The sequence below is a fragment of the Linepithema humile genome, chromosome 3, assembly GCF_040581485.1.
Source record: "Linepithema humile isolate Giens D197 chromosome 3, Lhum_UNIL_v1.0, whole genome shotgun sequence".
NCBI lineage: Eukaryota > Metazoa > Arthropoda > Insecta > Hymenoptera > Formicidae > Linepithema > Linepithema humile.
In genome coordinates this window covers 723,284-749,255 of record NC_090130.1, presented here as the reverse complement: position 1 = coordinate 749,255, position 25,972 = coordinate 723,284, and the positions used below count along the sequence as shown (strand labels likewise).

General features: G+C 33.1%; 1 protein-coding gene across 2 annotated transcripts; it reads right to left on the bottom strand.

Moving 5' to 3' along the window:
* Positions 1–56: 56 nt before the first annotated feature.
* On the bottom strand, positions 57–25,972 carry LOC105675919 (guanine nucleotide exchange factor for Rab-3A-like). Of its 2 annotated transcripts, none has more exons than XM_012373419.2 (9): positions 25,698–25,972; positions 5,429–5,809; positions 4,728–5,019; positions 4,354–4,602; positions 3,448–3,686; positions 2,678–3,061; positions 2,447–2,549; positions 2,295–2,361; positions 57–2,041 (listed from the first exon to the last, which is right to left on the bottom strand). In XM_012373419.2, the coding sequence occupies exons 2-9, from the start codon at positions 5,770–5,772 to the stop codon at positions 1,962–1,964; spliced, it is 1,758 nt and encodes a 585-aa protein (XP_012228842.2). In that variant the 5' UTR covers positions 5,773–5,809; positions 25,698–25,972; the 3' UTR covers positions 57–1,961. The 2 variants fall into 2 exon arrangements, with proteins under 2 accessions (XP_012228842.2, XP_012228841.2); XM_012373418.2 differs by lacking the exon at positions 25,698–25,972 and adding an exon at positions 12,797–12,996.

Sequence of the window (25,972 nt, the reverse complement as noted above, 5' to 3'; positions counted from 1 at the left end):
CAAATAAAATAGAATTCGATAAGTTTTCAGAAAAATTGTAAAAATTAGTCATCATATCTTTACAATGGCGATGACCTTTATTTCGTTTTTAAATACAAGTTTCTGTCTCAAGTAATATTATAATAGAAGATTCTATTTACACTTGATATACAATTAACACACTTTCTATTCACAAGAAATGCTTACAAGAAATCTCTTTCTACGTCTCCATGATATCCATGGGAACGTTGATAGATTTTCGTCATTGGTCACAAATTGTACGTTTGGCATTATTTCACACACAAAAAATAAACAAATTAAATAATCCATAAACTGTTTTCTTTAGCACATCGCTGTTATATCAAACGTGATAAATAATGGAAGACAACAGAGTCTATAAAAATCTTATTGATAAATTAATATTGCCTTTGCAACAGCATAATTAATTAATGTCGCTTTTATAATTTAATATTTTAAATCATAAAGTAAATTGATCACGCGCGCATGCTGAAACACTTTTTCAGAGATTATTGGCCTCGAGAAGACGATTAGTTGATCCAAAATTTAAAGTTTCGAACATTTTTTCGCAGTAAAGAAAATATATATATTCGTATATACAATCAGAAAATACGTGACTGACATAGACATCAGTTTCGGTTCATATATTAACATAATATGAAAGAATGTGTACTTTCTATGCCAGATTAATGTTCGTAAAGTTGAAACAAAGTGTCCTTTATAGGCGGACACATTATGATAGATGTGTAGAATCATTGTACGACATGATAGAAATAGATGAATTCTATTTACACTAAGAACTTGGAGATTCGTATGGTCCACATAGATGTGATTCTTTTCTAAAAGCGATAATATCGAAAGTGTATATGATCCAACAATGAGTATCAACTAACAAGTCTAAATGACAATTTTATGATCACGAGGTTCGGTACAAACATTTACAAGTATTAATAAATTTATACAATCAACAACCAATAACACTAGCAAAAACCATTAGTCAAAGTGCAATTAGTGCAATATAAAAATTAATAAATTAACATAACAAAATAATAGAAAATGAATATGACAACAAATCACAAAATTAATTTGCATAAACACAAATATAAATATAAATAACTCGTAAACACAAAATTATTTCTTTTCGATGTTAATACCAAACCACGACGCAAAGAGAGTGATCTCATATATATTTATGTGATTGTTAACCATTAACTATCTTATGGAATAAACATCAACGGATTCAGAACTTGAACTGCGTCAAAATTCACACGAGTCTAACAATAAGTTCGAGTCCAGTTAAATCTCGAAAAAACGCGATACAATATCTCAAAAATCTTTGCTATTATTTACATTTCGTATAGGAGAGCCATTGACAATATCTGATCCGCACATCAAGATCATTCACAGCCTTGTAATCAGCTTCATTGTCGTTTCAAATTGTTCAGAAAAAATTAAATCTAAAACCTGTCACGGTGCCGAGAGACATCAATGTTTCGAAAAAATTTACGTGAGGAAATTTACGGCAAGAATATAACGCACCACAGAAATTATATATGATAGTATATAATTCTGAATAGCTATATTGTACATATTAAGAAACAGAAATAACTTGATGCAGTGATTTAATTTGTTAACACGCTATAAAATATTCATAAACGGGAAAGGGAAGTTCCATGAATAAATTATGCATATTTCGTAGTTATAAATAATACAATTTCCTAAACAGCACGTAAATTTCTTGGAAACATTATCAGAATCACGTTACAAAGTTAGAGAGACTTCGGATATCTCAAAAGTTACAGCTTTGCGTCTTCAACTGCGCAAAAGGCCGATAAAACGACAAAAGATCGTCGCTAAATTATATCAATTTTCTGCACACTTTACGAAATGATTCTATTTCTAGGCATTTGCAGTTATTAGATCAAATTGTTTCGAGACTAAATAACATCCCGCCTACGCGAACCTCAAGACGATAGTGCCAGACCCAATCGTGCAAAAACCATTTCCTTTCTTAGCCGTGTGATTTCCCAATAAACGTCATGAACTGCAACAAAATTCAATACAGATATTACTGACCCTCAAGAAATATAAAACTTGTCAACAAAAATATTAAACATAAGAATCAAAAATTTTGTAGATTTTTAAATGTAAATATAAAAAGATCGTAAAATATGAGAAAAATACGTGAATAATTTCAATTTTATATTTCTATTATTATTAAATTTCGAAAATTACGTATAGTTCTATAATAAATTGTTCAATTGTATTTTCTAATAAATTTAATAAAAGAAACTTACCTGAACTTTTAACGAGACCACGTTCGACATATCTCAGATAATTAAGAAAATCACACACCGCTATAATCTGCAAGAAAACATATAATCCTTTATACAACGGAATTTATCATAGATCATCTAAAGATGTATTGTAATTAATTATTACAACTTACTCGATTGCGACAGATCTGTGAGATGCAATACCATTGGTTGTCCTGATCACCAAGTCGCATACGATAATGACATTGCCGTGGAGCCTCTAGCAGCGCACATTTCCTGAAATCAAAACATTATGTATTTACAATATTGCAATTTTGCTGTAAAATATTTCTGCAATTTTTTTTCAATTTTTCTGTATCGCACAGATAATATTGAGAATTTTTAAGTAGCACTTGCAAACATACTTGGGAAAAGAAAGTTTCGTTTTATCGCTGACCGCTTCGATGAAAATGATGCCATCTAAAACGGCTTGTCTGACCTTGGCTCCCAATTCCTTATTTGGAAAATCCAGGCAGAGATCAATATCCTCTTTAAATACTCGTGCAACAAAGGCGTCGCTCTTATCGACGCAAGGATTTGCCTTCCACCTGAGAAACTCCGTGTGCACCCTCGGATCGACTTCCAGACCAAAGTCTTTGCACTCCTTTTCCTTTTCTTTCTCGCGATCCCGCTTCCAATCTTTCTCGAGGGTCTCCTTGTCAATCGGCAAAGGCGGCCGTTGTTCTTTCACCGGCGATTCAGGCGGCGAGTTCTCTCGACCATATTTTAAATTGAAATGCGACGGCGATCTACATCAGAATTACAAATCGCCCATAAACGTGTTATCAATTTACATTTTAAAAATAAATGACTCGCGAAAATAAAGAATTAATAAACAGTTTTTAAATTGTGTCTAAAATATAATAATAAAACATTAATAACTTTTAGTAATCCCATAATTTTTATAAATGTTTTCTATAATTTGTAACTATTCTTTAAAAATATCATATTTTATAATCGATAATATATGTATTAAATTCTTTCTTTAATCTTTTAATTAATTACATTACGTAAGAATATTTTTTTCAAAATTATTGCAAGACAGTAATGTAAATCAGATATCGTAAAATTTTTATATTTAAAACATTTGTCGCAGCAATACTAAAAATATCGTAAGTCTCGAATAAAAATTTACCTTCGATGCTTCTTCATGAAGAGTCCCTGCTGACTTTCCTCTCCATTACCAACGCGACCCTTTGTGTCAATTTGAGGATGCAAATGGGGATTCGGCCTCGATGGTGTGGATGTGAGCACCAGAGTTTTCAATGCTGCTACTTCGGCTGCGAGTACTTCTGATTTCATGCGGCTTTCCTCTAAAAGACGCTCCGCTGTCGCCTGGCGTACATTAGCTTCTCGAACCATATTATGTGCCTCCTAAACGAGTATTTCATACATCATTAAACACCGTAGCTTATTTGAAATACTTCTTCAATAATGCGCTCTTTTTTATTAAACCGTTGACGACTTCCAAAAGTTTAAACAAATCATATAATAAAATTGTGAAGTTTTATAAGTGTTATATATTTTATTTTTATTTGAATTATTTATTTTTAATATACAGAAAAAAAAGTAGTGTCAAATCAAAGCTTATATACTCAAATTAACGCGTTCATTGTTTCATATATACGCAACAATTTATAATCTTCCGATAAAAATTTAATAATCTTAAATTTTAACAATATTATAGTCTTATTTCCATTTTATAATGGAATACTTGAAGAATACAATATAATTATTTTGACAATAAAACATCTTCCTTTTATTTGAAAAATATGTTATTTTCTATCCAACATTTTTTCTTTTCCACTGAAGAAAATCATTCTTAAATAATAAGAATATTATTCTTAAATAATAAGAATATTTTTTTCGTGGTTGAACTATATAAAATGACTTTATTCAAGCCAGTTTTCTTCGTTTAAAGCAATATAATCTCATTTCAAGATTTTCATGTTAAAAATAAAGATATTTTTAAAATAAGAATATCTTTTTTTTCCGTGTATGTATGTTTATTTTTAGAATAAGTATAAAACCAGCGACTAACTTGAAAGAGGCTGGCAGTGAGTTCTTCGAGTTCGGTTTCTACATCCTGTCTGATGCGCGAGAGTCTGGCTACCTCCTCATCCTTCAATTTCAATTCTTCGTGAGCTCTTTTAAGCTCGTCTTGCAATTTCGCAACCGCGTGTTCTTTCACCTCGGCCACTGCTCTTCCCCATTGTAGAGTGGTAGGCGATGGTGGGCCGCTAATCTTTTTAGGAACGCACAACAACTCTTGCTTCGGTGACGCTTCCGGCTGAAATAATTTAATTATTAAAAAAATTAATTTAATTCTTTATTTATAATGCATAAAATTTTATCAATTTCTCTTTTGACTCTTTTATAATGATCGAAGCCTGATAAAATAAAAACTAGAATTACCTGTGTATCTTTAGAAAGGGAAGACCTCCTCGACGGTTCGTGGAAGTCGTCTTTTTTCGTTGATTCCGCATCAATTTTCTCGTTCTTTGCTTTTGTCGTTGATTCAGCTTCACTCAACCGAAAATCCAAGGGTCTCGTAGCTTGAGATTCCAAGACTTCCAGCTCATGAGATTTCAACTTATCGCTAGGCTCTGCCGACTTCTTTTCTTCCGATGGATTTCGATGTCTCGATAAGACACCCTGTAGCTTTTCGTTGTACGTAAATAGTGGAGTTGTTTTGGTTGAGCTGGAACTGAAATATAAATTGTACAATGATTTTTTCTCATATATTCAATATAAAATTAAATTAATTAGCTTTGCTGTCAACAGTCATTCGATATTATCGCAAAAGATAGAAAAATCTTGCTGAGTACTTAAAATTATATGAACACATGAATTTGCTGTTGAAGCAAAACAGTTTGTCCCCAGCAACGCATTTGCTTTGATAGCAAAAGAAGCAATTTGTCATTATAATGAAATAATTTGCAAAATAACAAAATAATTTTTAACAAATCACATCAATATCCTTAATATATCTATTTGCTGTCTACATAATAATTGATAAAAAAAAGTCTCTTTACGTAAATTATACCAGCAAATTTATTTTTTCGTGTGCACATATTTCGATACAAAAAGTAGAAAAAGTCAATGTTTAGACGCACCTATCACCTAGGAACTTGTTGTCATCCTCGTCGAATAGACTAGTAGGTTCTTCGTCCTCATCTTCACGCTTTGTGGCGTATCCGAAGAGATCCGTCGCTGCTCTCGCGAGATCGGATTTGAGAATAGGATGAGGCGGATGTAGCGTCGCACCGATCGAGCAATCAGCTTCGTCCGTGTACAGCTCATCCTCATCCGTGGTGTATTCCTCGTCGCCGGTGGTTCCGGTGCTTCCGGCCCTTCTATGTTTTGTCGTAAGCGGTCGGTAGGCGTACTCGTTCGAGGCGGAAACCGACTCGTTAGATTCCATTGACTCCGGCTGCTGTTGCTCCTGGACCTCCTTCATGGTGTTTTGCTGTGGCCGGATGGAGCCTTCAAGCTTTCTGAAACATTTGACACCTCAATTCACTTTGCGAATAACTCGTAAACATGTTTTCTCAAATTTTCTTCCACAATATTATTCTATTCTTTATAGTCTCATCCTCTCTAAAAGTACTAAAAGTACATTTATAAACATTAATATTATAAATTATTAAACAGCGAATATGACTTCGCTACTTAATATTTAAAAAAAAAAAATTACAATCAAAATATATAAAAACAACAGTTGTTTAAATTTAAAAGTAAAAATTAAAGTACCGAAATATAAATTTTATTTTAAATGATTAGTTATATTCTTGCTAAATGTTTATTACATTTGTAAAGTAAATTTTTATTCAGTTATTCTCATGTTTAACTATATATGATATGCAATTCCGACACTTAGTATTAACACGAAAAACTCGTGGAAACCTTTATCGCGCGAAACGCGAAAATTTCACATTTTATAAATAACTCACAAATTCCATGCATGCTGTGCGTGAACATCGACGTGAATACGCGTTGACTGTTGCTCATTATGTAAGTGCATTTCAGGAAATTTAAGTTTATTAACACTCTGACCACGTCGAATAAGTCATGTCAAATTTAAGCCTATTAACACTCTAACGACGTGGAATAAACCAATTATTTGCCATGGTCGATCGCAATAAATTTCCATGCAAAGATTCAGTTTCAATGACTATTTAAATATTTTATTTGCTTCACAATTTTATAAAAATTCAGTACAACGAGTATTAATAGCAGTGAACAGTTAATTCTTTCAATTGTACGTATATCTATTAAATCAAGTTAAATACAGAATACTGTATGGAAATACAGAAATAGAGAATATTGTACATAAATACAACATATCAATTTAATTTTTGTGAAATTACTTTGCGTAACACTGCTTCATTTAATTGCACTGTAATATCCATTAACTATTTTAATGCTTGCAGGTACAATTTGAGGTAATGGAAAAGAACGAATACTGTCGTGCTGCACGTACATCTTTACGTCATCGTGCCCTATCATGTACAACATAAATACTTAGAGGAAGATATATCCACACGCGTTCTCCTCACGAACGTCAAATCAAGAACAATTAGGAGCTCAAGTTCCCATTGTAGATTGTTATTACAATTTGTCTCAAGTAGGACAATCATCAGGAATGTACGTGACACTAATTCCATCGTCAAAGTATTTGATTCGTTAAATGCAATTTCAATTTCAAATACACCGACGAAGACAATGTTTTTAAAACAAAATTTTAAAACAATGTTTTTAATGAAAACGGGTGGGCGAGTAAGAGTCTATTTGAAATTTAAATACGTACAATTCCAAACGTCATTTCAAAACGTTAATATAATTCAGAATATTATGGAAACAAATGCGTGTCTTATCGCAAACTCACAATCAGCTGCGAACGAGATATTACATTAATAAAGATAAAACAGGCAATACGCATACAAAAACTCTCGCGTGTATACCGAGAAAGTCCTGGGAAAAACCCCGTAACCTTCACTGCAAATAAAGCGTAAATTATTATTACTAAAGAATGGCAATCATTTTTAATCATAAATCTCTCATCATAATCATAATTTAATCATGCAGTGTCACTTTATATTTACTGCAATTCTCAATAGGCGACAAACAATATTTTTAATTAACTTTTACGACTTTAATTATATTTTTAATGATCCAACTGCAATTGTATATATCTTTTAATATAAAATGCGAACGTGCGGAAGCTTCCGGTTCAAACGGTATGAAAAGTATGCGGAAGCATATGTTGCAACTCGATTGGCATACATTCATTCAATTGCTTTAATTGCTGTTAAAAATCTATAATTTTTTAAAGTGTTTCGGTGAATTCAAAAATTATTTTATTGTTAACATTTTATTTTTTGTTGCACAATATTTTTTTTACTTAAAATTATTACAAAACATTATTACAATTATTACAAAACAAAACGTACGTGGAAGAATTATACATGATTTCAATGCGGTATTGTTTATTTTTTTTTTTTTTTTTTACGTGATTTGCATAACAGACAATATATAATTTTTGCAATCACAGTCACGAGAAATAAGATTAATGATTTGTTCGAACTTCAAGAATATCGGATGGATTGTTTCCACATATTCTCACGAAGTAGCTCTTTAACAATGTAACAGTCGGTGCCACGGAATCTACGAAGATGATTTCCTTTGGGGCTATATAAGGGACGCGCGGGAATTGCGTCACGGTTAAATCGTGATCGCGCGCGAAAAGGCGGTGAATGGTACAGCCGGGTACACGTTACGTTTATGCGAACATTTCTTGCTGACATATTATCACAAACCACGTGATGATAAGTCAAGTACTATTTTCTATTTTTGTTGCTAAAAAGATTCAAAATAGTTTAATTGTTCGTAAAAGATAACCACTTTTATTTTTGTAAGATTTAAAATTAATTTTTATTAATAAAAACATCGAAAAACCGTTTTTCGAGTCCGTTTATATAATTAAACCGTTTACAAAATCATTGAAATTAAAGTTGCTCACAAATTTTACGAATAAAAATAAACAATATCTCGTTATTTAGTTCGATAAATTATTTTAAAACATTTTTTAAGATACAATCTTTAATGGAGATAAGATACAATCTTATCTCCATTAAATTAGTAAAATACATTAAATTATTTTTCGTCAATTTAGTAACAAAATAGCATAACATACAGATATGAAATTCAGTATGATTAGTATCGTTTCGTACCAACAAAGGTTGGTAGTCCCGCGTTTAATTATCAGTTATCACGGAGATTAAGGGATGCGATTAACATTCAAAACATTGCGTTTCCTGTAAAAAAATACCACGATAAAATTCCCTGGGTATAAAGCCCTGGCCTTACGCTCTCTCACGCTTCGCGTGTGCTAGTTATGCGCTACGGGGTTCAAATTGACGGTATCTCGACAGTGTGGGTGCGTTCCTATCACTCGGCTGTGTGCGTTAACACACATTTACAAACGTGTAAGCCGCGTGCGACCGTGTACCAGTCGCAGAGAGCGTTCTACGAACAGTGTACCACGACGACAGATGACGGCGAAAGATACAAGTGTGTCCAGCATTGCTTTCATTCCTCCACCGAATATGAACGAAGGAATGTCTTTTCTCTCGACATGAGATCATCGACGCCTTCAAAATGCCGGAATAAGAACGCACAAAGTGAAAATTAAAGCTATCGATATATGTAGCTTAACTAAATTCAAATTTAGACGCAAGAAATATCGAAAACTTATTTTTACATTTATTTATAAACAAAAGTGACAATTGGCTTGAATTCAGTTTTTTTTCTAATTCTCATCACTAAAATTACCAGTGTGAATCGTCAGCGAGAAATCTTCGAGAAATGTGTCAGAGTTTTCGAATAAACTCTACGTGCAAGCAAAGTCAAAATACCACATATAGATTTTCTTTACGCACTTTGTTCGTCAAGAAATGTAAACAGATCTTTACCAGAGTCTTTATCCAGTTTTTCACTCCTAATACATAATATTTTATTCATGAGATAAATCCCTGTATTCTTTGAATAAATATACTCGCTCTCTATTTCCGTCAATAACGTGAGAAAAGAAAACTTATAATATAAGCCTGTGCATGAATAAGTTATCTGTCTTTGGTGAAACCGAGTAGTAGACCGTGATCTAAATACATGATTTAAATCGATAAAGTGCAGTGAAATTTAGTTTAGCGACTAAACTAAATATTAAAACTGAGTTCAAGACTGCCGAGCAGCTAAATGTTAGCTGTGTTAACAGGTTGACAGCAAATTTGATTAAATCTCATCAAATTTGCTATCAATCTACTTACAATGTTAACATTTGACTATGCGGGACCGAAACGCAAAAGCTGTTAACTCGGGCAACTAAAATTTGCGCATATTTGTCAGTCAATTGATGAATCAAGGTTTAGTGGTGCAGTACTAAAGTGCTTAATTAAATACTCCCGCCTTGAACGTTAGACTAGCGAGTAGAATTCACTCACATGACCTACATACAACAAAGGTGTAATTTAATTTTCCGCTCACTGCTATAATCATGTCTGTAAGCAGTTTATTAATGGACTTCGTGCTATGTTCATAACGTTAGTACGTACTATTTATTGCTAGAGACTATATATGTTATTATTTACTTTTACAATAATTAAAAGATATTTGCTGATATTACGAGATCCGGTTTGGATTTTCCGTCTAATAACTATTTGCAAAAATTAAAATTCAAAAGCATCAAACATAAAAATAAAAATATGCATAAACAAAGTCTAACAAATTCTTATTTTTATAACGGCATTCTAATAAAAGAACTGTGATAATAACCGAGGTTGATAAAAGACAGTGCATACAGGCGTGTAAAAAATTTTAAACGCAAAATACAAATCGAAGCATATCATTTTGCACACTGCTGTACAATTTGACACCTTGCATTGTTAACTGCGCCATACGTTTCTTCTTTTCGTTGTATCGACTAATTATCGTACTTTGATTATGAGGAATGTGTTACTCCGCTAATCAAAAAAATCGACGCATCTCGATAAAATAATTCTGGGTTCGTGACATTTGGCTTTACAAAATATTAATATGCAACATTTAAAACATTTTTTTAAATAAATCGTTCTTGTACTGTGATATTGTCATCATTTCTTTATCTATTCATCGACAAAGTACAGTTTGCTTTGAGGTGCGTCGGTTTTTACGAGAAGTCGTACATTTGTAATCTTCAGCATTAAGTGCCGAAGTACACAATCGTGCCTGCAAATAACGTAGAGAGCCGGATCTTTATTTATGTCTGTATTTTATGCAATATATTCACCAGTGACGCATATCGTATGTAACGTCATTATTTCACTTTTTCGATGTATACGCGACTCATTCGTTGTGTCATAGACAAAGGTGATAATTTACGCGTACGTAACGTTATGGAAGGTTTTTTGTTTGTAATTACATGTCACACATTGCAGTGCGGAAGCTGCAATATAGGACACTGGACAGTTTCCGATTGCAGGATGACATACCGCGTCATAAATGATGATGGAGGCAATGGCGCGCGTTAATCCGACGGTATCTCATTTCGCGCCGTGCCTCCACGGTTGACCAACAATATTGTATCATCGCATAATTCATACGGCATTCATACGGCTTTCGAGATGCGCTACGTTGGCGAACAATAATACTTAATTTAACGGGAGCGGCGTGACTAACGGGAACGGCGGAAAGTGTATCGTTTACAGTTTTTCGTCGACGCAAGCGTTTTAGCGTAAAAAAAATTTAGAGACAAAAAGAATTCATTCTATCCTTTGCGTGTGAATAAACAATAAAGTATAAATAAGATATAGAATAAATGCAGAAAATGTGTTTTAATCAACTTTATGATGACAATTGTGTCGAAAAAGAGGTTTAAATCAATATCGTTAATGATATTGATTTAAAGTAACGAGAAATTATTTACTGATTTTACTGAAAGAGAATGATTATGCAAAGTGACTATATAGAGGCCATAATAATGCAGCTAAGAACCGTAGCAGGAGAATTACGAAAAGAGACAGGAATAAAAAGAAATATACAAGTCGTTTCCCACGTACATCAGGACTAGTGCGTTACATCCGCTTATTCAACGACGTTGACAATGTTCGTAAAATTATTTCATTTTCCAGCATTTTAGTATTTACTTCAAAATGTCATTCTCTTCTTCTTTTTTTACGTTATTGTACCATTGGCAATTTCTATCTAATTAATTTTACTTTAAATACAATTTTTCGCATACAAATAATATATACGGTAATTAAATAAAAAATTACTATATGTAATTTATTAAATTTACTAAAATTAATTATTTTATTAATTTTACGTGTATAGCTGAAACTACTCTTTCAACGACAAAGAATTCCAGAAACAAACAATTTTTGATACATCAAAAAGCACCGTACTGTAACTGTCATGCACATTTCAATCGAGAGAGATTTTACGGTAAAACGCCTGCATTTTATCCCGTCGCTACAACCAATAATTCAACACAATCAGTTATTCAACAATTACAAGGCTTACAGACCAGACGGTATAGCAGGATAAATCGGAAGTGCGTTATCGTATGACGAATCCAATTTCCATTTGATAACAAAACACCTACTCGAGACAATGCAATCGCAAACAGATAAATATCGAAGTGGGGCGAGTGAAAGAGTCGACGAATAAGAATAAATAAATCCCGTACACTCGATGATTAAAACGCCCAGTAGCGATAAATATTTATATTGAACGAGATACGACCACACTCGTCTCTTTTTCTTTTGACACTGTCCAAATATTCCAAACTGACGTCTGGCGATGAACGATGGTCGTAAATTTTGTTTGCTCGATGTAATTTCAATTCGCGGCAACTGAAATGGAAAAATATCATTCTAGGAAAATGCGGCAAAGTAATTTTCCACGACACGCTCTTTCTACGCTCTATCAATCAAACGATCTGACCAATATCAGTGCAAATTGTTATCGAGAGTCGAAGGTCGGGTCTCGCCAGATTCGATATTTGTCTACAAAATACACGCGATATTGCTGAAATTAATATACGCGTAACATATGGCCGTTTCTCTTGAAAAATCAACAAGAACATCGCTCTATATCAATTGCAACATCAAATATCAAATTCATTACAGCGCAAAGAAAATTCACCGGTAGCGTTCACAAGTCGCTTAGTGTTTTAGACCCAGTTTATGTCTGACGTCAATGAAAGGTCAAACAATTTTAATTCAACAAAGACTTATTTTCCTGTTTCTTTGCGTTGCGCATTTTCTCTTACGTCAATAAGCTAGAATTCGAGAAACGAGACTCAAAACTTATCGCAAAGATACGACAAGTGCAGGATGAGAGTACTTCTGAGCGACTACAATAAGAAGAAATGTCAAGCGCGTCCCGATAGAACGCCAGAAGAAGAAGCAGTGTGACGTCAAGTTTGCAGCGAGCTGCGAACGTACCTTTCGAACGAAATCCTCCCGGTGTGCTCCAAGCATTCGTTATCGATTTGTTTGATTTAAATGTAAAATGTACACCGACTTCAGTCACGTCACAGCTGCTAAATTAATGATAGACAAAGACTAGTCCGATTGATTCAAGTATCACTAAATCCACGCTTCGCGGCGGTTCGACACGGACTGAACCTGCTATTTCCTCCCACTTTCAGAGCCTGCCAATGATCTCTCCCCTCTCTCTCTCTCCCTCCTTTGCTTGGCATCGTCACGATCTCATCCTCTTTGCCGTACATCATCAACCTGTTGTAGCGATTTAAAGGAGTTACGTTGTGCAATTGCGATGTCCGCATGAAAATAGCACGTATATCGATAATGGCGAGTCGAATAAAATAGTAGAACGAGATGACGATTCCAGAATGCCAAACGCTTGAATGAATTCTAGCGCTTGAATAAATCGACAATTTGCAAAATTTATTTTACATGCAACTTTATATATAAAGTGAATCCTAAAAATTATTTCTTCGATTCTTTGGCCTTGATTCAATTGCTTGAAAAAAGGACGAACAAAAACATTAAAAGCAGAAAAAGAAAAATGAATTCGATTTATTCAAATATGATTGAAAAATCATCATTGATCGACCGAATCTGTAAAAATGATCGATGACATCCGTTTCCACTTGTGCACTGCAGATCTTCTTTAATCGTTTTTTTTTTTTTTTTCTCTCTAAAGCATCATTCATTAGCTGTCTGTTTTTCCTCACAGATTGAGAAGCGTGTCACTGACTGATTATATTTTTGTTTGGCGATTGGTTGCACGTTCTCGCTTATACATTCGTGCTTATATATTTCGTGTTTATATTTGGTTCTGCCTCCCGGATCTCTCCGCCGACCACTTGTCCGCCTGATAGCGCTTTCTCCCACACGAGGTTTTCGATAATAACATATCCCTCTCATGCCTATCAGTGCTCGAGTAGGCCAGCTAGCTAGCTGGAACGTTAATTATAGCGTCCGTAATTGAGTATGATAGGGCTCAATGAGATAAGTGTGACCCTTGATACGAGGTGGCCTCTACATACCGCGACTGAGCGCATTACTGCTATATCTACTGGTTTCTTCCTACGCACATGATGAGCATTAAAGTCATCGTACGCAATTTCCTTCCACTAGGAAGTATAAAAGTAGATATTATTCCTACTGCGTAGACGTATGCCATAATTATGCCAACCTTTGTTATTGGAGTTAAATTTGTTAACCCTGAAGATAATATAATAGAAGAACGAATTTTATTAGATCTTCTATTTATAAATTTTTAACTGGGCACTTGGCCTTGTTCTAATAAATCGAAGATTAACTAGCGCTCGAAACAAAAACCTTCTACAAGACGGACAACATTAATATTTTCCGGATGTTATTCACTCACATCGCAAAAGCGACTCGTTCTACGATGCAACGGCGATGCTGCGCAATCGTTCGTCTGAACGTTGACTTTGTGAGATCTCGACTGTCTTGTCGAGTCAATAATGAAACTCCATCCATTAGGTTCATCGTGCTGCTTCCCCAATTGAAATTGCTGTTTACAAACCGAGTTTGTATAAATAGCTACTGATTTTGCAAGAACTGACGCAAATATATATATATATAGGATATTTCTGAAAGAGATGTCCATTGGAAAAAAATCGTTCTTCGTAAAACTTCTCTAAATTTTCAAACAACAGAATTTACTAATAAAAAATCAATTATTAGAGTAAAAAATTAAATGTGTTAAATATACATATGAAAAATGTTTTAAATGGATAAAGATTTCAGAGATAGAAAAAAATTAACTCCAAATTTTTTAACAAAACTACTAGTAGTGTTAGTATTTGTTCTCGCGTAGATTTATTTTTGCCTTTTATTGTCAAGAAATAAAATAAAACAAAGGAAAATGAGGAACTTTGCTATAAAATTCTTTCTGCAACATCATAGTTCTTTGTAAATGGATCTTTTGATTTAAACTTTTTGAATGCTTGTAGCTCGTTACGTACAAAAACTAACATTGAGAAACTCCTTGAAACATTTGAGAGATTCGCGGGAACCGCGAAGGAGACTACTCTTTACAATACACATACATATATATCACATTTGAGTATGTGTATTGCGCGTGTGAGAAGTTCTCCTCGGCTATTTGCGTACAATTTCGTCACTTTCGGCACGAGTTTTGCCTCATCACACGAATATGCGCAGAGTCGTATATTCAGGAAGAAAATTGCTTGTCGCAGAACGCAATACAATAAAATTCCTAGACGAAATTTTTATGGACAAGAAATTCTCGAATTTTTGTAGAACTCTTGAGAGCATTTCCTACGCGACGATAAAACTTAAAAAATTCAGAAGCAAACTCACATGGCGTCTGAGTTTCCATTAATATCTCAGCAGCAGCTACCGCCCATTAAATTACATCTTTCAATATTCACTGTGTTCTACTACAAAATTTTAGAAGCACGCTTTTAGTAAATTTCTGCTTTTTACATTTTTTATTAAAGAAGTTGCTTTATAAAAAAAAATACTTGCAAAAAATATAAAATTTATCTTACTATGGTTTACTTTGAAGTGAATATACTTTTATAATCCAAATTTTCATAAACCTTGCTTGTATAAAAATGTAATTATAGAATAAATGCACGAATAGTAATAGCTCTCTGACACATATAATAGAAATGGAATATTTAAAAAATTTTTAGAATTGTGTCTGGAACATCAAAATCAACAAAGCGACATATAATTTTTTTATATTAATTTTTAATTTTATTAATATTAATTCTAGATTTAATTTTAAAATATAATTAGGAAAAATGCACTTTGTGGTAATCCTTTTAATCTTGATATGAAGAATTTTTTGTAGATTTTATATTATACCCATCATATATAAAAATACTTATAAAAATAATTCATAAAAATCAGTAATAATATTTAAAAAATTTTTATTTTCATTGCTTTAACTTCTGCTTTATGTACGAACCAATACGATCACGTGACTGAGGGAATAGGACGGTGTACAATCTTCGTGCAGTTTTCCCCGTCTTATTTTTAAACACGCAGTCGATGCACCTAAGCTCGCATGTTTATAGGAATTCTGTACACGTATACGATATTACATACGTCGCATATAGGTTCCTATATACCTATATGCAACGACAGTATCGCGCAGATCATGTGTAGATACATGCTCTCATGTTCCCCTCGAGCCGTGACCCGACTGTGCACGAGCCGTAGTGAATTCCATTCGTGCAAAAGGGCTCGTAGCAGTACGCGTAAATGCACGTATGCGGTGTCGTGTTGTTAGGTCGGTCACAAAGAGCAGCTGCCCAGACAATGAACGGGCCGTATAATGGATTTATTATTTTATTAGCTTTTCCTCTTCTTTTTCTAGTCACGCATCCATCAACATCAATGCGTAACTCCTTATATACCGAGTCGCAGAAGTTGCATTCCTTCAAACACAATGTAAACCTTTTTTTAGAAAAGTACTATTATTTATAAAGTACAAAATTAACAGAAAATGAATTTCTACTGTGCCATTGTTTTTATCAAATTTAACTTAGCAACAATATTTCGCGAAAAGTCATTATTTCTTACTTTTCAAATTTTAATATTTTGGCATTTTAAGTCGTAGAACCAAATTTTGTCAAAATTTAGCTCAAATTACATTTTTTTTAAATAAGCCGTTTAATAATAACAATTTGAAAACTATTAATGCTTCGATACTTTTGTTAACAAAAATTCACGCCAAGTTTCAAAAAGTATAACATAGTATAAAATTGTTCAAAATATAGCATTAGCAAAAATGGTAGAAAATTTCGTTAGAATGTATTGTTCCATTAGAGTAAATTACATTGCACATATGATATACGCTGGTTCAGAGATCATATAGATCGGGTGGAATAAATTCCTCTGAGAAAGTGCACTCAAGCGAATCTATTCCGCTTCAAAGAGCGTAAACGCCGTATGGTGCATGTGAATCCACATGCACTGCCGTGGGATCGTTACACGTCCTCGCAGACTAGTTCTTGAAAATCGCGTAATTACCTTTGATTTATACTAACCGGAACAATTTTAAAAATTGCTTGAGTCATATCGGACTATATATCATCAATTATAAAACACAATCATAACTTATCACATTTAACTGAGACACATGTATTTGGATCAAATAAATGTGTGTTACTTAACTGATAGTGATATTATCATACATAAAAATGTATCTCAGAAATTTCCTGCTTATATAATCGTTAATAAGCTTACCGTTTTATCAATAGCGATAAAATAAATATCAACCCTGTCGATGCAAGCTTATCAAAAACGTTGGATTAAAACAATTATTATAGTTTGTATAATGTATAATATTTTTTATATTATATAAAATAATTAAAAACTTCTCTTCTATTATAATAGAAAAAAATTTATAATATCGATAAAAATGTAATGTTATAGTAAAAAAATCCAATATATTAAAATTTACAAGAGTAAAAATTTTTCTTTCAACGACAACTTAAATTTCGGTCCATTAATGATAAATGGCTGAAAAGTTGAAGATTATTCCATTACAATCACGCAGCGCTTCCGACTGGATGCGATAAAGCACATGAGATTTATCTACCTAACAGCATCCATGCATTCTCGATGCAGTCGCAGCGTTTTTAGTTATCTTCCTCAGTTCCGTGAATGCATAGCATCGCACATGCACATGCAACGCGCATCCACCTTATCTTAAACGAGATAGATGCCACTATTGCGTACTTTACAGAAGAATCTCGCTATGCTACTTTGAAATTGAAACGGAATCTGAAACACGCTGCATCCAATTGCGCCCTCGTACAAAAAGAAAAATTCATGGAATAATAAAAATAATATAAACCTTCAGCATGAAAAGAGTTATTTAATGAATTTATCGCATAAATATTAATGAAAAACTTATTTACTTTCAAAGAAGCACAAAACTTTTTAAATATTGTATCTGTCTAATGCTTTCAATTCACAATTTCAGTTACTTGATTTTTTAAATTTTAATAACCTTACTTTTATATTACAATACAGATGTATTCTATATAATTGTAAGAATATTTTTTAACTAATTTTTTAAAACAAAACTTGTTCAAAATTAATAACAATTTCTATACCATTGGAAAGTAATGCTAAACAATACTATTAAAATTGATTCTTAAGTACTATAATTACATATTTAATTAAGCATAACATAATTTGAGAAAGTTTGATTTTACATTACAGAAAATATCTCTTTCAATCAATCTCTCTTTTCTCTTTTGAAGAATGACGCCTCTTGGTTTTTCCAAATTTTATGTCAATTAATAAGAATATTGCGTTTAAGTATAAAATTAATTGTTTAAATCTATAGCAAATAAACGATGGCGCAGGGTTGAAAAAACGTAGAATCAGGTACTTCAGGGGTGTCTTAAGGTCAAAAATCTCCCCGTTTAAATGTGCCGTCGAACCGGTGCGAACTGGAATCCAGTAGAAACCGGTACGACGGGTTCCACGCTCAGTGACTATCCGACGGTGCACGACTTCCCGTACTCCTAACTCATAAACGAGATAACTCTCCTGTACTTATCCGCAAAAATTTTTGCGGTGATAGTGGGCGCTTCTCTTGGACTAACGCAAGTACGCGTACACAAGCTACTCGTGTACGTGCGTGATTCTTTGCCCGAATATTCCGTGCAAGTGATCTTATTCATTAACTTATTGAATATCTGTTACTCACTATGCACCATGAAGAAGCACAACTTATCTCTAAGTAAAATCGAGAAAGCGGAATTTTCAAGAAGCAATAGATGAATTTTGTGAAAGTGTCGCAGCATCGCGTAAATATAAAATTTAAAAAAGTTACAAATTAATGTAAGCAATAAAATTGTGAAAGCGTTACCAAAGTAATAAAATGGTAATTCAAAGTTTAATGAGTTATTCAAGTGTTAATCATTATAAGACAATGTGGTAACAATGTCTTCTATTTATATTTTAACGAATTAAAAAATATATTGATAAAATAAAGATTTAATCATAAACTAAAAATTAATTAATTAATTTTACTCAATTTATGTGTGAGAAGAATTATATAATTAAATATTGTATACAGAGATTTTTATAAGATCTTTTCAATATTTATATTGCATAATTATTGGCAAATATTACATAAATCTCGAGTTCATTATTGCGATTGATATTTTGCAAGCCTTGACAAATCGGAATTTCATAATGATATAACCACTTTAGTGTCATTTAGTATCATTGGATCAGGTATATTGATGTTAAAAGAGATTATATTGAAAAGTATAAATAATTTAAAAGGATATATAAGTCGTTTATTATTTTTTTCCAAGAACTTTTAACACGACTCACGCAGATTTTTTTTAACATCTATTAAGTAAAGAAAAACAGCAATAAATTTATTCATAAAATACACATATTTTATGTCAAATTAAAAAAAATTTTTATTTAAAAAAAAATAAATATACGGAAGTAGAATAAATATATCTGCAATGTAGTTAAATAGTGGAAGAAGTAATTAGTTCCATCTTTCTAATTAATTGTTGGTCATAACTCATGCTCAAACGATTCTCGAATACTCGTACTAATTAATGTCTATTACTCGTGTTGCGCTACGCAAATATTTTTCGTATTTAATTATTCTAGTAACGGAATGTATACATATTACAGGAATTTCTGTCACGTGTTGTTCACGTTTTTAAAACATAAGCGCTGCATATGGCACATAATGTTACAAATATTATCGTTCAATAACCGCTGTATCGTATACATATCATCAGATCACTTTATAAACGCGAGCATGTTGATTTTATTGATAAAAAATTGTAAACAGAAGAACACAGCCAGCTTTCGTTACGCGGCAATGTATGATAATTACATGCACTTCATCGTCAATTCCGTCATCAGTGATTCCGTTATCGTGAATAATTCGCATACACGCAGGAGAACCCCGAACACATGAGACCGGTTTCCATTCAACCGGTTTTCGAAAATGCGACGCAGCGTGGTTGACGGAACAAAACAGAGAATTGCGTCCTTCCTTCCCCTCCCCCTTCCTCTCTTGATGAAAAGTGAATGAAGAGCATTCCGAAGAACGCGAAAAATTCGCGCTGATATCGCGTTTTGCGCTTCGCAGCTTCTACTGATAACTGTAATTGCTTAATTAGCCCTCTCCTCTCTCTCTCTCTCTCTCTCTCTCTCTCTCTCTCTCTCTCTCTCTCTCTCTCTCTCTCTCTCTCTCTCTCTCTCTCTCTCTCTCTCTCTCTCTCCTTGACACTTGAATAAGTGCACAAAGCAAATTAATTGCACATCGCATCGCACACGCGTCCATTGTACGCTCATCCTGCCTTTTATCCGTTATGCACGTGCTGGTACGTGCCGCGCCGGGAGTTTTCGAGATTACAACACTTTTCGCTTGACTCTTTCTATTCTGCCATTTCTACATCGTGACGCAAAAGGCTCGTGGCATTTTAGAAGAATTAACACATCCGCGTGCTGCTTTTCACAGCTTAAGATTTCTCTGATTATACATCGCGTGAATAATGTTCATATTATCGGACTTTTTCACTGCACTTTTGCTCCAAATCGACCAAACTTTGCACATTCGAGAGATTGGTACCGTTCAAACACTTAAAAAAAAAATTTTTTTTATTTTTCAGTTTTTGTTATTCTCATGTGGATGCATTCTTTGTGAGATATTTACGTTTCATTAATTTTTAAACAATAAAATTGGAATCTGCTCAGATATGTGACGAAATATGAGTATAATTTATAATGTACATTTATTTTAGATTTGTGAAAAAAATTACTAAATGTCTGAAAATTTGCTGTTTAAGATAGATTTTATTATGTACTCTAGAGATGACTTGCAGATGTATCGCAAATATATTTTATCAACCCTGATATTCTTCAGCGGCGCTTTAGAAAGGCTGACAAAGTCTCGCTCGGCACAAGAGCAAGTAGAACGGCTTGCTCGAATAACGGAATCCAGGACCCCAGGGCCGTATTGATAAAAAAAATAATTTCTCACTTGAAAACCTGCGTTATCTTTTCCATCTTTGGACAATATTACAGCGAGTTCACTGTATTTGCGCGAATGAAATAAATGCAGAAAAAAGAGACGTCTTTAATGAATCTCTGTCACAATAAAATATGTATTCTTTGTAATTCTTTATAATTATTATAGTTTACAGCGCAAAAGAACGCTATGCGCTAATTAACTTTGCAAATAAATGATATCTTTTTTGCAATTTTTCCACGTATGCAATTTAACGCGTGTGAAAGAGATGAACTTGCAACATTTGGTACGCGTACAAGTACTTCGCGCGTGTAACATTTTCTTGGCAGATAGATACGCGCGGGAATAAATAAACAAAGGAACAGAAACTAATCTCTGCTAAAGCAATAAAACAGTCTTTACGACTTTCACGTAATTGTGATCCAACTCACGATCGGATTTTACTTCGCACTACGATAATTGCTTGTTGAGTAACGGAAATTTTTCAAACCGTCAGACAAATGATTCTCCAATCTTTTTCGAATTTTTCAAAAGCTTAATTGTTCGCTATTGCGCGTTTTTATTATATACCGTACATATGTACGGTGTATGTTACGGTGATAGTTGCCGTCGAAGCACTAATTTCTAGTGGCCATTAAGTCATTACGCGCGAAATAACAGCAATTACGCCGGCTATTAAAGACAAATGAGTGCAGTGACTTCTGCGAACTAATTTTTGCGGCTAACTTCTGTCAACTAACATCCAATTTCTTCGATGATACTTACATCGACATTTAATTACGTTCTCTTCGGAAATTTTTATTTAAGTGCTGTTTAATGACGCGACATTAAAGTAACATAATTAAATTAAAGCATCACTTTTTACATTTAAATTGTGTTCAAAATATTTACAAAGTATTTCAATCCCGCGTCGCAACATTAATTACTTTATAATCATCATTATTTTAGCATGTAATCTAAATTTTTAATTGGAAAATGTACTATTTATTCAACCAAATTTCTATAGACTACTTCACAAAACGCACTATAAACTGCAAGAATTATTTCAAGAATTATTAAATAGTAAACAACGTGTACTTTCTTCGTAGTAATTAAAAGATTCTTCTATACCGAGATTCAGTGGAAAGCAATTAAATTTACCATAAACCTTCCGTAATTCATTTAATACTCGTTGTTTCTTAATTGTGTATTTTCAATTTCACGCTCTGAAAACCATTTCAATCAAAGTATCAAATCAAAGATTCAACTAATACATATCGAATAATACGATAAATAACTACTAACTACATTACTTTTAATCAAAATATGATTTTTGTTGGATTCCTCATCGTGACTTCACGTGAAACGGCTAGACAAGCGATGTTTTTTGAGAAACCAATTAATGAAATACATAGAAGCAAACAATAACTTCAACAATGAAACAGCATGGCAAAGAGTCGATCGAAACCTTGGCTCGCTATACAATAAGTTAACTTTCACCTCCAGTAGAGCGAGTGCTTTCGCGTTGAAAGAGAAATCTATATAGCAATCGCGTTTTAAACTGAACATCGCTTTTGCGTGCAAGATTTCGCGCAGACACACACGTAGTCTAAAATATTTGTGCACTAAATGTCCAATCGCGCAGGTGTTACGGCTTTCACGCATGCACACATGGAACAATGCGAAAGATTGCACCGCTCGTAAATAAGATTAGACAACGCATTTTTAGTTATTTCTGACTTTGTAATTATGTAAGAATAAAATGTACGCAATTTTAATACACACCATGATTTTTTAATGCATTAAAAAGAGTACTTTTCATAAAACAAACCAAATTACATAATATATATATACGTTTAATATTGGAAAATAAAACTGATTAAACCATCTTCCTACAAAACAAATAATCTTAGATTTGCACCAACTAACAGAATACCAAAGCAGAACTATCCAAGTTTAATCAGAATATCAAAATTGTCCGATAATCAAGTCAAAGAAGAATTCTTACAATCGTGATTTTATTTGCAGACGTCATCAATCAAGAAGAATCACTTTAAGTGATTTATCATTAATTCGATATTATTGAAACGTTACTAAGATCATTAAGTTTCCTCCCAGAACTGCCAATTATTTTTTTTGACGGGGGAGTGTTTTGTAATTGGTTTTATTAGCCTACCAGATTTCATTTCTCACCATCACACTTTCTCTTATTTTCTAGTTAACTAAAAAACTGACATTCTCGCGCCAGGAACTTCTTCGCAGACGCGACTTCCTGATACTCCCTGCTATCATTAACAAGCGCTATTAAATTTGCTTTAAAATTTGCTTGGAAGACGGAAATATAAGAGAAGTATGCAGCAATGACATAAATAATTTTATATACATTATTTATATTAGAAAATCTATATATTACTCTACGAGAATTGATTCAATTTTATTTTATTTTATGTTGGCTGCAAATGTTTAAAATATCGTAAACAGAAAGTGTTACTATATAAATACTAAAGATTATATATATGTGGGAAACATTCTGTAGATATGCAAAATATATACAACTGATGCATATACAATTCATGATGCTTCCGCGTGTCGTGTACATAAATGCATATTGTCGTTGATGTCGAAGCATTGGAAACCATGAATGCGTGTACCTCGCCATCAGATTACATTTATAGTTCGATGAACCGCAGTCGCTATTTATGCAAGGAACATCGAATCAATTTATGGAACTATGTTGGGAATATTGAGAATATCAAACACTTGTAAGATTTCACACAAATATACTAATAAATATACTCCCATATTTTATGGAACATTTTATATATTTTATCAATTTTTATCAATATCTCTAATCAAGTGTTTATAAAATATTTTACTTATAAATTCAATTATTGGATACAGACTTTCCTTCAGCAATACCTCATGAGAAAAGTAATTTTTAATTATGCTAAACATGGTTCCATTTTCCATGCAATTAGAAAGTGTGGAGAAACTTCTAACAGTGTTACATTTAAAGGCTTTGCCAGTGAAATATTTAAGAAAATTGCGTGTATTGCATTTTGAGTCCAGAAGTATCTTATCTCACTAGTGACAGATCTTGCTATTTATTTATTTTTATAATATATTCTCACTACGTATATATGCGATACACGGAAAAAAAAATTTTTTTAAATACGTTGAAGAGTTTATAAACATCTAACGTTTATATTACGCGAATCGGATTAACACGACTACCATTCGTATTCCGCACGTACTCCGCACGTGAATATTTAGCTCGCGGTTTCTCGCTTCTTTCCTACCATTTAGAAAGTAGGATAGTCTAGTGACACATGAGAAATCCATGACAAACGTTAATTTGCCAGTACAGCAACCAGGGATGCGTAAAATCATTACGTTACGCAAAACCACAAAACATTCCAGCAACGTAAGCCTTAATTCACCTCGCTTTTAAATCTTTCATCAATTTCAAATCTCGAAGAGGCATTTTCATAAATAGAGACATTAATGCTTTTAATAATCACAGACAATTTATAAAAAATAATAAGAAAAAATTTGTGCAAAATCTTTTGTAAGCATTTTTTGAAATTTATTTTATAATAAATTAATATTAATTGCTAAATTAAAGCCAAAAAGAACATCCGATAGTTTTAAAATTCTGCATCACATAATTTATATATCTATAATTTTATTTACATAAAAAAATAAAAGCTAAAAAAAAATACATTATTTATATAGCTTTGCTTAACAGCGCGTTATGCAAATTGAATCGCAGTTGCAAATTAATGCAATAAACCCAAAGGCAATTCTATTATCACGCGATCAGCAATAAACATTTTCACATAGATCAACCAATTATGCCCGATTTTACGATTGCTAATAACCAATGAGCCTGCGCGTTAAACAGCACAATTTTGCACGTTGAGTTGCAACGTCAAACGGAACTGCAACATGAAAAATGGCATATAGCATCTTATGCAATGTGAAGGAAGCGAGAAATGCTGAATCCTCATTGAAATTCTCGAAGCAATGCATCGTTGAGACATTCTACCACTCGGTGAAAGACCTACTTTTTAAATGGCCACGTTATATTTTCTCTTCCACATACATTTTGCAAAACGCATCGCAAAATCCGAAATTCAGCTTTGCACATAACATAACAAGACAACTAAATTGCTAATTTCACACGCGAATCTATAAATTACTGCGAATAAAAAGAGAATACGACTTTTTTTTTATTTTTCCGATCTGTAAATACTTTTTTTAAATACTTTTTGATCTGTTAGTAATCTAGTTAAATAATTCTTTTTACTACTATTTTCTATTAATAATAGATAACACGAGGTTTAATTAAAGTCAACATGCAGATGTTGATATGTAATTACACGCATATGTATGTAATTATTATAAAAGAACTTTATATATCTTACAAAAACATAAACACTAGGTTTTGATTTACTTCAACTAAGAATATAAACTCCAATATTATAGGATAACTTCCAAAAAATTAAAATCATAATCTATTCGATTTTAATATGTGAATGAATGTTATAATATTGTAAAAACAACCTATAAGTAAACTAGAAATGCAAAACAATTATAGACAATAAATACTATTCGCTTCTTCATCTCATCGTTCAATCGTTTTCGCACATTTGTCAAAGAGCGTATTTTCTCCGTGTGAATGCAACACGCTGCGAGACGCTTATCAATCGAACAGGTTGTAAAATTTTTCTGTTGATTTCCCGCAACAGAAGGCGGAAAATCTCGTACAGCATCCGTCGCGCGGTATCCCGCCGCGAAACAGAGAGAATCAGTATCGATCCAAAGTACGCTCTGATTCTAATAATGGGAGCGACCAGACATACTCACCCGCGTGTAGCAGCTCGAGTTTTGCCATTCGCGTGAGAAAGAAGGAAGAAAAATCGAAGATCCGCGACAGGTGATGAACGCGAGTGATGCAAATGTAGGATTGTCTCCGGTTTTTGTTTCCGGGGTCACGATGCACTCACGTATGTCACACCGGGTCCACGAATGATGTGAACAAACCGATGCAAATTCACATGCCGCGGCACAGACGGCTACTGAAACCCTGAAGCTTCTCAGAACGCTACGTCGCACCGTAATACTGCGGCCCGACCTATTGG

Coding starts and splice junctions, on each gene's coding strand:
- LOC105675919 (XM_012373419.2), bottom strand. CDS start 5,772: ATGAAGGAGGTCCAGGAGCAACAGCAGCCGGAGTCAATGGAATCTAAC. Junction 2,362..2,446: donor CACAGATCTGTCGCAATCGA/GTAAGTTGTAAT, acceptor GTTTTCTTGCAG/ATTATAGCGGTGTGTGATTT. Junction 2,042..2,294: donor TGGTCTCGTTAAAAGTTCAG/GTAAGTTTCTTT, acceptor ATTTTGTTGCAG/TTCATGACGTTTATTGGGAA.